Source organism: Panonychus citri, unplaced genomic scaffold (assembly GCF_014898815.1).
Source record: "Panonychus citri isolate SS breed McGregor unplaced genomic scaffold, ASM1489881v1 Contig00100, whole genome shotgun sequence".
NCBI lineage: Eukaryota > Metazoa > Arthropoda > Arachnida > Trombidiformes > Tetranychidae > Panonychus > Panonychus citri.
Window position 1 is genome coordinate 516,361 of NW_026515505.1, and position 16,763 is coordinate 533,123.

General features: G+C 32.6%; 1 protein-coding gene and 2 long non-coding RNA genes across 3 annotated transcripts; 2 read left to right on the forward strand and 1 right to left on the reverse strand.

Annotated features, from left to right (window-relative positions):
* Positions 1-6,181: 6,181 nt before the first annotated feature.
* LOC128388517 (uncharacterized) lies at positions 6,182-7,186 on the forward strand. Its single transcript, XR_008325283.1, has 3 exons — positions 6,182-6,661; positions 6,824-6,896; positions 7,017-7,186. It is a non-coding gene; the product is annotated as an uncharacterized LOC128388517 (long non-coding RNA).
* Positions 6,885-8,779, reverse strand: LOC128388514 (papilin-like). The gene is made up of 4 exons (XM_053347925.1): positions 8,536-8,779; positions 8,330-8,470; positions 7,512-7,979; positions 6,885-7,338 (listed from the first exon to the last, which is right to left on the reverse strand). The coding sequence occupies exons 1-4, from the start codon at positions 8,678-8,680 to the stop codon at positions 6,998-7,000; spliced, it is 1,095 nt and encodes a 364-aa protein (XP_053203900.1). The 5' UTR covers positions 8,681-8,779; the 3' UTR covers positions 6,885-6,997.
* Positions 7,861-16,760, forward strand: LOC128388516 (uncharacterized). The gene is made up of 4 exons (XR_008325281.1): positions 7,861-8,000; positions 8,262-8,602; positions 9,545-9,973; positions 10,416-16,760. It is a non-coding gene; the product is annotated as an uncharacterized LOC128388516 (long non-coding RNA).
* Positions 16,761-16,763: the final 3 nt, after the last annotated feature.

The window sequence follows — 16,763 nt, forward strand, 5'->3', positions numbered from 1 at the left end:
CAATGTAATCAGCTGAGAGGTCAGTTAACACAAAGATGTCATCCGCATACGAAAGGATCATATGACCTTGTTTCTTTACCTCATGGAGTGCATCATCAATGCCAACCGAGAAAAGTGCAGGGCCAATACAAGTACCTTGTGGAGTTCCTTCGTCGTCAGTAGTGACTGTTATTATTTTCCTTCTTACAGTTCGAGTTAAGCGATTTGTCAGGAAGCTTTCTAATAGCATAAAGTTTTGTCTTGACAGTGATGGTTTTAGACGATCAAGTATCTTTACTCTCGATATCTCATCAAAAGCTTTGGATATGTCGAAACAGTGAATGAATGTCTTCTTGTTGAGTCCGACAATTATTTTCGTCCACAAGTCAAGTCTTTCTCTTCCTTTACAGTAGGCGAATTGTATTTCATTGTCGATTAATTTATTGATAGCTGGCTGGATTCTTTCAAGTAGCAGTTTGTCAATTATTTTCATTATAAAACTTTGTGTTCTAACTACTCTTTCTCCTCCATTTGGTTTCGGAATTACCGTTCCACCACTGGTTTTTAGTAAGTTTGGAATTTCTCCACATTTGAATATCTTATCGATCAATCTTATTATTAATTTGTTATTCTTCTTTTTGAAGTTATTCCATTCACCAGTGGTAAAATCATCTGCGTTACCGGACGAGGTTTTGCATTTAAATTTGTTAATCCAAACCTTTTCTTCATCCGTCAGTCCAATATTGAAGATTTCCCCTTCAAAGAAGACCTCATTTTGTCTCTTGAATACAAATCGTCGCGTGAACATCATTTCTCTATCAAATGTCTCGTAACCACCACACAGTGAGTTGTAGAGTTTCCAAAAGGTCTTTGCATCTTTCACCTTGTCGAGATGCGATAATTTGAAATTGATCTTGTTTTGTTCATTTTGTATTTTTAACACCTTATTTATATCATCAGTTGGCTTTATCTGAGAGAGTCTTTTTATTGTTTTCGCATATCTGTTATTACCGAGTCCCATCGGTTTATTTTTAATCATTGACGGTTGCATCATAATCTCGTTGATAGTTTCTATTATCTTGAGTTGTCTCATCTTTAGTTTGCGAAATATTTTTACCCCACGTATTCCTACACTTAGTTTCGGTTCTTTTGTCAGGATTATCGCGTGTAATGATTTATGGTCCGATAGTTTCTTGTCATCCAGCGTCACCTTGTCCAATAGTACGTGTGGAAAATTTGCCAACATGCAGTCGATTTTTGACATTGTTGTTTCACTTACTCGAGTGACAACATCACGGCCAAGAATTGGGAGAAAACCATGTCCTTTTAGTAGTACCTCTAGATCATTTGCCTTCTTTTTGACTTCACCTGTTTCAATCCTTGGGGATGTACACCACGAGGGTAATTCAATGTTAAAGTCACCGCCGATAATGGTCGGTTCACTATTTAATTGTTCAAGGATTTTACAAAGCTCACTTAGTGTTTCACAGGTCATCGGTCTATTGTATAGAGAAATTATCCAAAATTGGTGGCAATGTAATTCGATGAGACTTATTAGTAACCCGCAGCCGACTTTTACTGTTCTGATTATATCAATATCTTTCGTGACCAAGATTGCTACGTCGTCTGAGAATTGCATTTTTATGTTGTTTTTTAATGTCAACATCTTTGGGCTAAATTCACTGATCATTGATACACAAGCTTCTTGTTTATTTATCCACTCGAGACACTTTTTGTAGGTTCGTACTCTTTTATTAACGTTGAAACACATTAGATTAATTCTAACCATTTTTATTTTCAGAAGGAGATACACTTTCGATTGAACAAGATTATTAATGTGGGAAAAGAAAAAACAATTTCATTGGTAATGGTGTTTGGTAGTAAGGAAGTGAGGAAAGAAAAAGGTAAAAGGAAATTATTAAGAGTAGAAAAAAAGATTAGGGAGACGTTGGTTGTTGCTGTTGGTTGATTGTTATGGATTTGTAGTTGGCCTAATTGTGTTGGTTAGATTTTGTTCAGATGGTGAAAAGGTGCATAACCATCAATCTGTTTACCATCCTGGGTCAGTAGTAGATGTTAGTAGTCTTATCATGTTAAATCGTCCTCTAGTTTTGTTCACATGTGAGAAAATCAATTTTCGCAAAGATGAACAAGCGAAGAAGTTAGTGGGATGATCACATGGTTTACCATCTATGGCACAGTTGCAGCAATTGGGTGGATTAGCACAAGTTTCTTCAGTCCCATGATAGTTTTGTCCACAGACTGAGCAGAGTGGCATCTCAGCACATTGATGACCCATAATCGAATGTCGATTGGAGAATGTATGACATTTTAGACATTGTATCAGCTTTATGTTATCATAGATTAATGCCAATGTACCATCATTGAAGAAGAAGCGCCAATTTTTATCTATTATGATATTTCTTTGGTTCGACTCGAAGGTAAAGACGTTCAATTCTCCATATTTGTTGTCCTTTCTGAAGTTGTAAATTGTTCTCAGGTTTAGCTTTTCAGTCACTTGTGAACAAATATCTTCTTCCTGTTTCTCTTCTCCAGAGTAAACAACCATGAATGATGGGTTTTTTGCCAACTGATTAATTTGAATGTCCTCACAGTCTGTTAAACTATGAATCAATTCTTCTACCGCTAATCGTCTTTCTCTGGTTACTCTAATTAGGAAACCTCTTTGGATCGTTTCAATTCCGGACCGTAACCACGCTGTCAATGAGTTGTCGGAAGTTAACAGATTATAAACCGGAAGTACCTGACTTGGTTTCGTAAGTTTTATCTCCAATAAGCTTGTTACATGGTTGGGGTTGATATCTCTGACCAAGGTGTATGGTGTTGAAGGTTTTCCTCTTTTGTACTGTGTAAGCCCCAAGTGAACATTCTCGTCGCCAATAGTCATTTTGTATTCCAAGTAACACAATAAGCACTAAGAGCACAACGGATTTTGGTATCTGTGGGATTGAAGGTATTTGTGTAAAAAGAGAAGGATTAATATAATTTGATTTGATATAAGAACGATATTAAATAGGGAATAATGGTTAGAGGCGAAGGAGAAAGTGTATCAAGCATATAGTTCAGCCGGTTTGGCTTTTTTTCGTGGCCAAGAGTAGCGCCATCTGTCCACTTATGCAATTTTTATGTTCTCCTATTTGGCCAGCGGATATTTTTAATCTGTAGCTTTCATTGCAACAAGCGAAGTATTCAGTTGGTATACGAGCAAAGACCATTTTTTCGTAGCCCCACTCAGTCAACAATTGTTTCAACTTAAGACCAGTGTTATCCGAATCAATTCTTATCCAACGCTTCATTAATTCAACGTCAGGTAAGTCAAATGCCGAGAAAAGATCCGCTTCAAAGGCAATCATGTTTCCATACATGGTAAAGAGTGTATTTCTCTCTTGTTTGTCCATGATGATAAATATCTTTGTATTATAGTTGTCCTCCACTTTAATCACTCTTTTAACATTTCTAAGACCATTTGCCTCAATTAGTTTGTTTTTAATTAACTCTTCATTCATTCTGTTTTGTTCAGGGAAAGTAAACCAGATTATCACTAGGGTTTTGTCTTTGCCATCAAGAATCGGAAGGCCTTTGAGGTTCACCAGATTCATCTTTTGTCCTGATGTTTCACAGTTTTATAGTTAACGTTAATTTGGTTTATTTGATTTATTACTATTGATAAGGATAGAGTCACTTTCCACTTTTAAGTAAGTATTGTATTGTTGTTTTATAATTACACGTATTCACTTCTCATCTAATGGTTTTCTTTCAGGTTTTTTTGGTGATAAGCAAAGTTACTTCAACCCCCTGGTGGTGAGTCATTGTAAGAGACTCTAACAAGCATAATGGTGGTTTACAAGGATGTTGGCATCGTTCGCGTTGAACCATACGATGTTGTACAGACTCTGGTTATTAGCTGTCGTGATCAAGATATTAGCTCCTATCAGTTAAAGGCTCAAATAAATACTTTATCTAATTTATTTCCTCCCGGAGCGGTGGTAACCCGTGGTGTGGCGGATGTGAAGATAACCTTTTGTGCCAACTTTAGTAGTGACATATTGTGCGAGAGGTTAAGAACCAGCGGTTTCACCTTCAGTGTTTTAGAGCTACAGAGACCCACAATCAAAGTTCTTATACCGATTGTACTCAGCGGAGGGTGTGAGTTGGTACTGGAGGAGTTATTGCTTATTTACCAGGACATTGTAACTCGTGAGGAGATAATTGTAAGGGGGGTGACATATGGTCGCTGTTTCAATACAATGATCTTGGAGATACCATCAGGATTGCGAAGCCGAATGTGTGAGCCAGTAATCAGGACATCAAGTGGAGATGTCGAGTTTTATGATTGCTTATCCGTCCGTGTGTGTGATTATTGTACCACATATGGTCATACAGTTAAAAATTGTAGATCCCAACCAAGATGTGGCAAATGTTGTCAAGGGCATGTGACTGGCAGATGTCCCTATAAGGATCGTAGAAGTAGCTGGTTATGTCCTGGTTGTAACCAGCTGGGTCATTCTGTGTATTATTATCATTGCCCACAGATGAGGAAGATGATTGTTAATCAGTTAAGACGAATTAATCATAGTTATACTGATCTTTATGTTTCGAAGCGTACCCTCGAATGAGTTATAAATAGTGTGATTCATGTATTCGAAAAGAACAAGTTCTATTTGTAGCGCTTGATTATACTGATGATTTAGTATAGATGTAATAAAAGAGTGATTAAGAAGGAAAAATAAAGAAGGGAAGGCATGATTTATTGTTTATTCATTTCGTTTTATTTTCAACCAGATTCAATTCGAGTGGCAAAATGGGCAAGAGCTAATTCGATCAGTTTAGTCAATAGCATTAGAAAGCAATTAGTCCATATGAGTTTCAGATTCTGGTATTATCCAAGAATACATAGTTGTATTGGTGGTTTATCTTCTCAAGTTCAGGTTTGAGTTTTATCAAGAAGGTCGGGCACTCTCTTGAGAAGATAGAATGTGGCCCTTTGCAGCCTGGACATAACCAATCACTTGGAGCTTGGGTGCATTTGCCTGTGTGGTTACCAGAGCAGTGTCCACAAACTCGTTTGAATCTACAGTTTAATGCTCTATGTCCATATTTGGAGCAATTGGCACATATTATGATGTTAAACTTGTCATATACTTCGATTTTTTGACAGCCAGTGGTTACCTTCCCATTAAATCTTTCAATCAGGGACCTGGTGATCGAGTTGACCGAGAGAACTGTTTTGTATTTGCCATTCCGCATCTTGGACGACGAAACCCAATGAATTTCATGTTTTTCATCCAATTTATTGTACTTTTTGAATTTCTCAATCCATACAGAATTACTTTTTTCATCGACCATCTCGTTTAGTAACAGATATATTTGTGGGTCTCTCAATGGTTGTATCATCGCCGATATTTTATATTTTTCAGATGCCATGTTGTTTATTTCTTCCATTACTGTTTTCTGTGAGTGTTGATTATCTACCATTACTCTAATTGAATCCTTGGCAGGAAACGAATTTTCAATGTGAATGTGATTTACACCATATTTCTCATAGAGTTGATTGAAGGCTGCTTTTGTTGTAAATCCATCAACCGGCTTCCCTCCAACCGTAATTGTAACAACAATCATCGGACGCGTTTCAATTGTCTCAACATTCAGCCAGTGGGAAGGGATCTTATTTTTCTGTAGATAGTTTATAAAGATATTTTGTTTTTCATTATCTTTAAAGGGAATTTTTGTTGGATCGATTGTCGGGGCTGCAATTGAGTTATTAATAGTAGGCTCCGGTTCTTGGCTTAACTTGAGGAATTGGGTAAGAAGTGCGATTTCTTCATCAGAATAGTCTTCGTCTATTGGCTGTAGCATGAAATCCTCAATTTCATGTATCACCATGTTGATTGTTTCATCATCCATCAGTTTTGACCATTGCTTAAAGATATTCATCTCGTTTTTTGTGTCAAAGCGTTTCAGGCAGGAGAGTAACTGTTTAAGTATTCCCTGATCCGCATTCTACGTATGATAGAGTATGGAAAGAGGTGAGGAAAAAAATTTATCATTAAGGATTCTGTTAGCAATCGACTATTATCAAGTGACAGTATTCTACTCTTTCGAGCCATTGAGATTGATTTGTATTACTTGAGTAGTTATTTTCTTACCTCTTCAGATTCTTCTTGACAAACTCTCTTGGATTGATGAACAGTAGAGTCAGAATTACCAGACCTTTTTTTGGCTCGTACTCTCGGGTGATTTGGATCTGCCATTTTGATGTATTTCACTTATGTAGAGAAAGAGAAAGAAATTCACTTCCTAAGCTTGCTTAAACTCACTTGCTTCACTGTTTATTTGTTAAGAATTCACCATCAATGAGAATTTGAATCAAATGAGAAAATGAAACAAAATTTTCTGCCAAAAAATCTTCGTTTTGCTCCATCTGGTGGATCGATTCACATTCAAATTCGAAGAACAACAAGTAGCGACATCGCTTGAGTGGAAAAGCTACTAATAGGATTCGTTGATTCTCATTAATTTGTTTTCTTTTTTCAATTTTAATTGTTTCAATTATTTTCTTTTTCTTCGTTTTAATTGTCGATCATCTACCATCAAATTTTATTCTAATTCTCTAATAAACTATCGCTTCTAATTTTCCATTTGTCTTATGAGAGATTAAAAGGTAAATGGTAAATGGTGTTTAATGTTACGAGTTGAGATTCCGTTTACTGATTTATTGATTGTTATTCTATTATTATTGTGTAATGAGTTGATTTTGATGTTTTTTCTTTAAATTTTCTTTGTTCTACTGTTAACTGTGCTCTTTTATTTTCTAATATTTTAGGTGAAATATGGCTGATTCATCCACCAAAGAGAAAAGGGTTAAATTGGTTGAGGTGAATACCTTTACTTTTATGGTAACTGCTTCTTTGTTTCTTTATTTTAAGCATTTGCTGTTATTTGTTTTCTTTTTCTCACAAAATGTTTAACAAGTTGATTTACAAATTGTATTGATTTTTTAACTATTTATAATACAGGTAAAATCTGGTGGAATATTACAAGTACATGTGTAACCTTGGGTTGTTTGTAGTTGAGATCCAATTGGATACAAGTTTCCATGATATAAACAGTGACCAGGAGTGAGACTTGTGTTAACAACTTCATCGGGTGATGTGCAATAATCAAGACAATCAGATTGAGATTCAAAGGTATTCACTGAACCACCACAACCGGAATAAGTAAACGGAAGACAAGTACTGTTTTCATAATCGAATCGATAACGAGTTACATTCTGATCACAATAACCATAATAATGTTCCTGGCGACAGTTTTTCCGTCTCTGTTCAAGGTTGGGTGGAGCTGGAAAGAGACAAAAACGGAAACAATCAAAAGAGAAGAGAACAAAACAAAAATTCGAAAAAGCCAAACAAAGGTAAGCAAATATTCAAATCTAAACGAAACATTATCATAATTAAACTAATTTATATGTAAAACATTTTATGCCTCTGTTAATGATAATAGTTTCTACTTACGGCAATGGAATTGGGAATAACAACAACCAGAAGGAAGATAAACTGGAACGCAACCATCTTCCAGCATTTTCGTATTAAAATAGCAAATATGTTGGTGACAAGCTGGACTATTTTTTATCGTGGTGACATTAAAATCAGCGGTACAAGTGCATGTGTAACAATCGGGAAGCTCAATTTGTTGACCTTCTTTATAAACTTTTCCCTCATACGAACAAGTGACCATTGGTTTGACCTGATCTTCCGATCGGGGGCATCTCTTAGCACCACAACATCGACCAGGTTTATATGAATAGTAACATGTATCATTTGAGTCTTGAAATGATCGGTTAAACAATTCTGGACATTCAACATGAGCACATGAAATATCAGTCTCATTGTTACCATGACTTGTACATCGGCATATTGTACATGGATTGGATACTCGAATATCTGAATCAATTTCATATGCTTCTCCACCATAATAACATTCTTCAAACAATTAAAACCAATGTAAGTTAATTTAATCATATCAATACATCAATTTATCGTTTCAACGATTTACTCTTATTTCAAGAGAAAGTATTTCAATCATCATCATCTGATTGGTTATATCAAGAGGATGATTAAGATGAGATACAAGATGAAAAATTAATCAGGTTAAGTGTTTATTATTATGTTAACCAGTTAAATCAAATTGTCACAACAATTAAAAACAACTCTCAATATACATTAATATTAACCTTTTTACTAACCCGATATTTTAATTGGTAGATTTTTCTTGGCAGATTTGATCAATTAACTGATTGTTGGATGATAAATAAAAAATCAAGTTTACTCACTATTTGAATCTTTTTGAGTGACTGGACAATCAAATTGGTCAACACAATTTGGACAACCTGATCTGTAAACTGGATTACATCCTTTAGCGTTATAATGATGAGTGTATTTTAATTCTGGACAATTGTCACAATTAACCGGAGCTGTTGAGCAAAAATTAATTAGTGATTCATTGTTAATTAATCTTAAAGCAAAGAGTGAAACTAACCTGAAACCACTGATTTGGTAGCTGCCGAAGTGGAGACAATTGAAATTGCTGTTAACAACAATTGAAGGTAAATCATTTTTAAATCAGTTAGATGATTGATTTGAAAAAAAAAACTCTTCAGTTTAATAAGTTTCAAAATTAACATTCACATGGAAAAATGTAAATGGAAACTGTTACCAAGAGGGAGAGAGTGAGAGAGAGAAACTAATAAGTGAGCTAAGTGGTTGTAATACTATGGAGGCGGAGGTGATGATGATGCTGATGGTGGGAGGTGTGGAAAAGGTAAGATGTTTGAAATCGAACAAAAAAAAACAGAAAAAATCACAGATAAAAGGAAATGTTTATTTCTTCTTGGAGGGAAAAAATCATCAAGATAAATATTCTTTCACCCTCCTCTCTCTCTCTCTCTCTCTCTTCCTATCCCTCCCTCTCGGTCTTCATCATCCTCTTGAAAAAATTCTCTTTCTCTCCTCTCTCTCCCATCTCATCCTACTTCCGGCGACTTTCATCTTCTGTCATCTGCTTCATCATATATACATTTTTCCAACCGGATATTTGGCCTTTCAGATTGTTGTTGTTTTTTTGTCAACGGAAAAGCCTTGAGACTGAGAAAAGGATGAAGATAAATTGAAAACAAAAGGATGTTCAATTTAAATAAGTCCTTTTTTCACTCATTATGCTAATTGTTTACATTGATTTGTTATGTTAAACATCATTCTAAACTTTCATTATCACCTTATCTTCCGCTTCCGTTTCTTTCACTAAAAAAACGGCCATAAGCTTGACCTCTTTCACTCGACCGAATATCTCAAATTCCCAATGTTAATTATCATTTTCGGTCGAAGAAAACTTTTAAACTTGTTGTATTTTAATCACAATGATTAACTGATTGATTCTAACTTGATCACTCCTATTACTCTCAGTATGATTCAAGTGAATCAATAATTCACAATATGGATTCAATCATTAATATTTATTTTTATTTTTCTTTTCATTTTTTTTTCTATAGCGAATTGATATTCCATTGGTGATGATATTCCATGAATATGATGTAGTAATTTGTCCTTCAATCGAGTTTTAACTAATTAACTGATGACGATATTCAATGAATTGGGTCACTGGTGAAATTGTCATTGATTAGTAAGATTTAGTATCTTTGACCATCATGGTTACATTTTCGTGATGATTGATTTTATCACTAATTGAATAACGTAATCAATGTTTGCACTTAATCATTTCAACTTGTTTTATTGCAATTTGTCTTCACCATTAAGGTCAATTTGCTTTAAGAAAAAAGAAATCAAATTTCAAGGTTAATTATCATCGTTGATTCATCTCTCCCTCTTTCAAACAATTGAAGATTCATGTCAAACATTTCCTACTATTCAGTTGATTTTGTCAACCGATTAGACTTATGGTGACCTCGTAAACTAATATTGTAAGTTTTAACTACAATTTTTCCTTCAACTGTTAATTGTTAATTTCTGTCTTTTGATTGTTAATTATTCCTACAGCTCTTGATAAGATCTCTCTACGTTTTGATTATAAGGTCTTGTGATTATGTTAGTTTTAAATTTCAATTTCTTATGTAATTGATTACATATTGATCATGGAAAGAGTAACAATTTAAAGTAATCAAAACCACTAATTATGTTGATTAACTTGAATTTTTCATCTTCCAAATGTAATCAATTTTTTCACAATCACATTTCCATCCTCTAGATGGCGTAACCTCTTTAACTATTTAATCAAAAAGTAATTACAATCAACTGATTACAATCAAACATTTAAACATACAAATAATTAATTAATTTGAAAATAAGAAACTTGAACAATTGATTAAATTTTATTCTCTAATATTTTCTTTTCTTTGTTTCCAGATCAAAGAGATTCATCGAGTGAAGAGAAACAATTACTACACCGAAAAAAAGTTCTAATTTACAAAATCGAGGAAAATAATCATTGAAAATCTAAACTACGATTCAAGGTCAATTAATGTTCGCAAAAAATATTAGCTCATTCAAAACGATCACAATTAACTTCAACAAGAAAATAATATCAAACATGTTATCATAATGATGATAATGATGATGATTATTGTTATTATTATGATTACTGTTTAAATATGATTAAAGTACCCACATTTATATGGATAAATGTGTATACTAGATGATAAATAATCGTAATAATTTTGAATAGTAACAATAACGATGATAGTAAAGCCATGGATTCAGAATACATTTATCATAAGGTTGAAGCCTCTTAAACCACTAATGTCATTTAGTGTTAATGTTTATAACATTGAATCCAGTTGAAAGATAATCAACAATCAATGATTGTTATTTGATTGTTGTGTTACCATTAACATGGAAACAAAACAAAAAAATAATATAAATATTTTATTCGGTAAAATATAAGTTGATATAATTTTCTGAGGAAGAAAAAAATAATCGATTCTTTTTATTTATCTTCCATGATGATGATGATTTTAATTCAGTTTTCTTTTATCTTTCTCATATAACAATTAACCCTCGTTAATCACTCATTGTGATTGTATTGAAATGTCTCCAAGTGTAAATAATATCAAATGATAATTGATAACTTTTATTTAAAGTTAATCTATTATTTGATATTAAAATGTTTTCTTTCATTAATCATTTAGATTCAACAATTACTATTATGTTATTTGGTTTTCATTATGATAATAATATCAAAATGATGATAAACTTGATTATCACCAAATGAGAGTCAATCCTAACAGAATGACCTTAGTTTGAAACTGTTACGATTGATATACTGCCAAAGGTCATTGAGGTTATTAATTTGAAGATATCAAAGTTGACCAAGACAATTTAAACTGTGTCGAAGTGATAATAATGAGGATAAATAGAAAATGATGAATTGAAGTTGAAGAAAAAAAATATTGTAAGAAAATTAGAAAAGTTATTGAATTTCCGGTTCCAGATTGTGATTCATGATAACAGAAATTATCTTGATATTCCCATGATGATGGACATTGGTCAATATGTTTATAGTGAGATGATATCTCAGGATTGACTCGTGATTGGCAGCAAAATGATTCTAATCATCCTTATCATCATCATCTTCTTGGATTAAAACTTATACCGTGAAGTGGTTTCTTAACCAGAAGGATGAAGATGTCGGTTCATGGGATGAAGATGATAATGATATAAATAAAAAAAAGTTACTTTCTCTCTCTCTCATCATTATCATCATCTTCCTCTTTCTTATTATTATGAAAGGTTCATTCGCAACGAACTGAATTCGTGAACAGAATCTTGACCAATCATTTGTTATCATTGACAAAAGACTTTGAAAATAATACTAACAAGATCTCATCACTGGGATGCGGAAGATAAAAAGAAAGAGAGAAAGAAAGAAAAGTAAATTGTTATGGTTAATATTATCTTCTTATCAGTTTAAACTAAATCCGCAAACAATTTGTTTCCAATGATAATCATTTTCATCGAATCACAATTTGAATCATATGTGTGTTTCCATGATGATCTTAAGAATCTGGGATGAAGATAATCTTCCTCTTTTCTACTTTATCATCATTGAAAGGTGATGGTCATCATGCTTACAGGGATTGACCCTCTCTCTCTCTCTCTCAGTTTATCCTCTCATCTTTACTTTACAACATTCATCTTGTTTTCAATTTAAACTCAACACTTTACAAGACTGATGAAAAAAGAAAGACTCAATTCAATTTCTTTCTTTTTTCAGAAATTCTCCTGGCCCTTTTCCCTCTTCTTCATCATCTTTTTATCTTCCACCCCCAGGAGGAAAAACTTCATTATATTCACTGTGAAAGAGATACTATTATTATGATAAACTCCATACACTTGACTTTGAATAACATTTAGAGCAATCCAAAAACTGACCACTGAGAGAGTGAATCTTATATTTGAATAGTTGTTCAGAACTTTTAGAAAAAAATTCGACAAGAATCTTGACCAATTCTCTTTGAATTTCAGGGCAGAACTGAGAAAAAAAACTGACCATCCATTAAGAGTGCAAATGGTTGGCAAGTTTGCGAAGAGGAAAAAAATATCTTCATCATGATGCTAATGAGTTTATCCTTTCAACTGATCTATTGTTCAACTTCATGATAATATCATTCATGGGGAATTTTAAAACTCTGTCCACCATAAAATGCAGATAAAATCAGCATGGGGTTAACTTTGAATTCATCAATATGATGAGTCACCCTATTGACCATTAGTTATACCAAAGGAGATGACCCAAGGGTAAGAAAAGATTATCAATTATCAAAGATCAAAATCAGACAGAATCGGATATTGTATTTCCAATGAATACAAGAAAAAAATTTTCGAAATCTTTTTTTTGTCAAATCAATTTCCATCAGAATCTATCTCATGAACTTTCATCATTGTAAGATTGAAACTCATTTCAATAGATAATCATCACCATGTTTAGAGTGCAAATTTTATCCTTTTAAAAAGGTTTCTATGTATTCATCAAGATCATCATGATGATGATAATCGTAATGATCATTATCATTTCAGTGGGAGGGAGTTCGGTGGTATATTTATCATGGTGGAAAAAGTTTGTTTTTTTCAACTGAAACTTTGAAACCAGAAAGTTGACATTATTTTAATTCAACCAAGTGGCACAATCAACTAATTTTATTGCCGTTATTATTATCATATTAATATACAAGAAAATGGTTTTGTCAAATTAATTACTCGGAAAGTTCAGGAATCATGAGAATTACAGTTAAGGCGCAATTATCATTAGAAATGAAAAGAATGGGAATCAAATGGCTCTGAAAGTTTTACTCTTTTTCTGGTGAGAGTATGATGATAATGATGATGATGATGATGAAGATTACGATGAAAGATGTATCTTCATGGTTGAAGGGGAGATAGAAAGTAAAAGATTAAGAAAGATAATATAAAATTCAATGATAACCATGATGGATTGTCTTTGGTTTTATCCGAGTAACAATGAACTCATGGTGAAAGTTTCAAATTCAAATGATTGGTAACCACAAACAAGAAGACAAATGTAAATAAATTATTATTATGTTTTCTCATTCAGGATTTTCAATGAATATTTGAATTAAATTGTAATCTGATTGTTCATTCAACTTATCCTCATGGTTATTATCATGAAAATCATCTGATACTTTTGTTTACCTGTGATGGATTTCACCGGACAATCCGGAAATTGCAAGTTACAATTTTTGCTTTTCTTTTCTCAGTTATTTCCTTGTTATTCATTCATGATAATATTCATTAATTATTCATATTATTATTATTGTTATATCTTTATCATGAGAATCTTGTTGAATTATCATGAAGATGATTTCATTTTATCTATTGATTTTTGTTCATTGAGTTTTTTCATTGTTTGAATGTGGATTCATTTTGATTATGTGTTAATCAAATTGATTCTGATGATTATCCTGAATTAATCCATGATAATATTGATTATCATTCACAGTATGAAGAGGATAAAATATATATTTATGACAATAAGTTAATCTGTTGGGTGAATATAAATTGCTTCTTTACTTGATTAACATTCAATTCATAGTTTCAATAATAATAAACTCGAGGGTGTAACTATTAGTTGATTGTTTTCTTCTGGAATCAAAATCAATAATTACTGGATTAGATTAAGACCAATTACTTAGTAGTTATAAGATGATGAGGATGAGGATGAGGATGAAACAAAAAAACACCAATTTTGATAATTGATGATCAGCTAATAGATAATAACAAAGGCAAGAAACAAAGTTTGATTGCTGATGATTAACGGATAAGAATCGGTTTGAATGTTAATAGACTGGACAATGGGTTGACCATGAGCTTTAATGATGATGAAATTGGATGAGGATAATCATCACATCATCTCAGCATGAGATTGAATTTTTAAGAAGATGATGAAAAATTGGAAAAGAGAGAGAAAATTTTTGCTTTTCTCTATTCACTTTTAATTAAGATAAGTGATAATTATCATTATGTTAATAACATGATTGGAAACTAAAAGTATTGAATCATAACTGATTCTGAGCTGATCAACTTGATTCTGATATAAAATCTCATCAGGGATTGAATAATAAGAAGATACATTTTTTGTTATCATCATGTTCATCATCGGATTGATTGAAGATGAGATGAGGATAAGAAGATGAGAATCGTCTTGGGAGATGATGAAGATGATGAAAGAGACAAAAAAAAGTTGGAAATCTGAACTGATTCAGTTGCATCATGTTAAGAGTTGAGTTGATGTTGGAAAAAGTTTTCACTCAAAGTATATATAATATTTGTGGAAGATAAAAGATGATGAAAGAAGATGATGGTTTTACTGATGAAGATGATGATGACTGGGATGATAATGAAGATGATAAGTAGCCTTTGTTGTTTTCTTATTATTCTGATTGCTCCAATGGATTCAGTTGAAATTTTTACCTGAATATGTTGAGATAAAAACGGAGACACATAAATATCATACAAGAAACACAACTGAATGACAATTTTCATCCATGACCGGATGCTTATATCATCTGTCTCATCCTCTACTCACTAGTAACCTCATCTTCATCCTCATCCTCATATACACTCATCAACTTCATCACCATGACAAAATTTATGAGCTCAAGTTGATGATAATATTATGATAGGTCAAAAACCGTGCTAAGAATTCAGATCTTTAACTCATCCGTTTATGAGAGGAAACTTTTCCCTCTTCCCCTACAACCTCCCACTTCCGTGATGATGAATAGATGAAGATGAAGATGGAGTAAAAAAAGTTCATTCCTTAGATTCTCATCATAATCAGTTGATTATTACACTTAACTATTACAGAATCAATATTATCATTGATAATCATTATTCATATTCATTCAAGTTGTTTGTCTGTTTGTTTACTCAAACTTTTTGACAAGGAAAATGATTCAAGTAAATTTCATCATGATTCCCATTCAACTTGACCACTGTCCACCCAGCCAACCACCTCTTCCTTTTACCCTGATGATAGAGAAGAAGAAAAAATATCATTAATATGGATTCTCTATGAATTTCCTATTCCATTTTCCAACGGAAATGTTTACCTTATTTCTTGTTCATCTCTTATGTTCATCATCATGGTCAACATTTCGGTCCCTCTTTTCATTTTGGGTGTTTAAAGTGGACCAAATCTTATCATCATCTCCATCATCATGTTCATATACATGATGAATATAATGTAATGTAAATACAGAATAATAATATTATCAAGTTATCGCCCAATCATTAGCTCATGATATCATCAAACTCACTTGAGATTGTAATCATAAGTTTTGATTGTCCAGTCAACTATTAGATTGGAATCAAGAATCATCATTAAACCTTGGACAACAATCAGATAACAACAATTACTAGATGATGAACAATTTAATACCCAACCCACTGAATATTATAAACAAGTGATTCTTGTCCATGATGATTGGGGAAAAATTAATTCAGAGACTTTTCAAACTTTGATTCAGTTGTTCATTGGGCAAGAAAAATGTTAATCAATTATTGTTGACAATCAACAAATCGCTTGATTGAGTTAGTTTAATGTTTGGTTTAAATGCTGATGATGTTGAAATTTAATTTGATGTTGATCATCATCATCATTATCAAGGGAGTTGAATAATCATCATCATCGTCATTGAACAAACTTTACTTTTTGTTTTGTCTTATTTATATTTAGCTTTTTTTACTTTGATCTTCTTATGTTTTGACCATAAGATGATAAAGATGACCAGTAAGTAAGTCCATTTGAGTGACCAGCACAAAGATAAGTCAGATGGACACAAATACTTAATATAAAACAGAATCAAATTAAAATAACTTGTTATCTTTATCTTGAAAGTCCATTTACAGGGATAACATTTATGGCTAAATCTTTTATTACTTTCATTACTTTCGACTACTGGTCATCTCATACTGACCATTATCAACTATCTTACCTTTTTACCGAACTCCCCTTGATGATTGAAGAGCAATGAGAACAGTTTTTTCTTTTTTTTTTTTGATTTGTTTCTCTTTTCTTTTCTATTCCAATGAACATTCATCAGAATTTCATCTGAATTTCATTAACATGATGATAGTTTTTTTTCCTTCTTCTGTTACTTTGATTGTTTGTCCAGTTAATTGACTCAATAATTCAACGGTCATTCCGAATTGATTTGTCATTTGATTCGGTGAAAA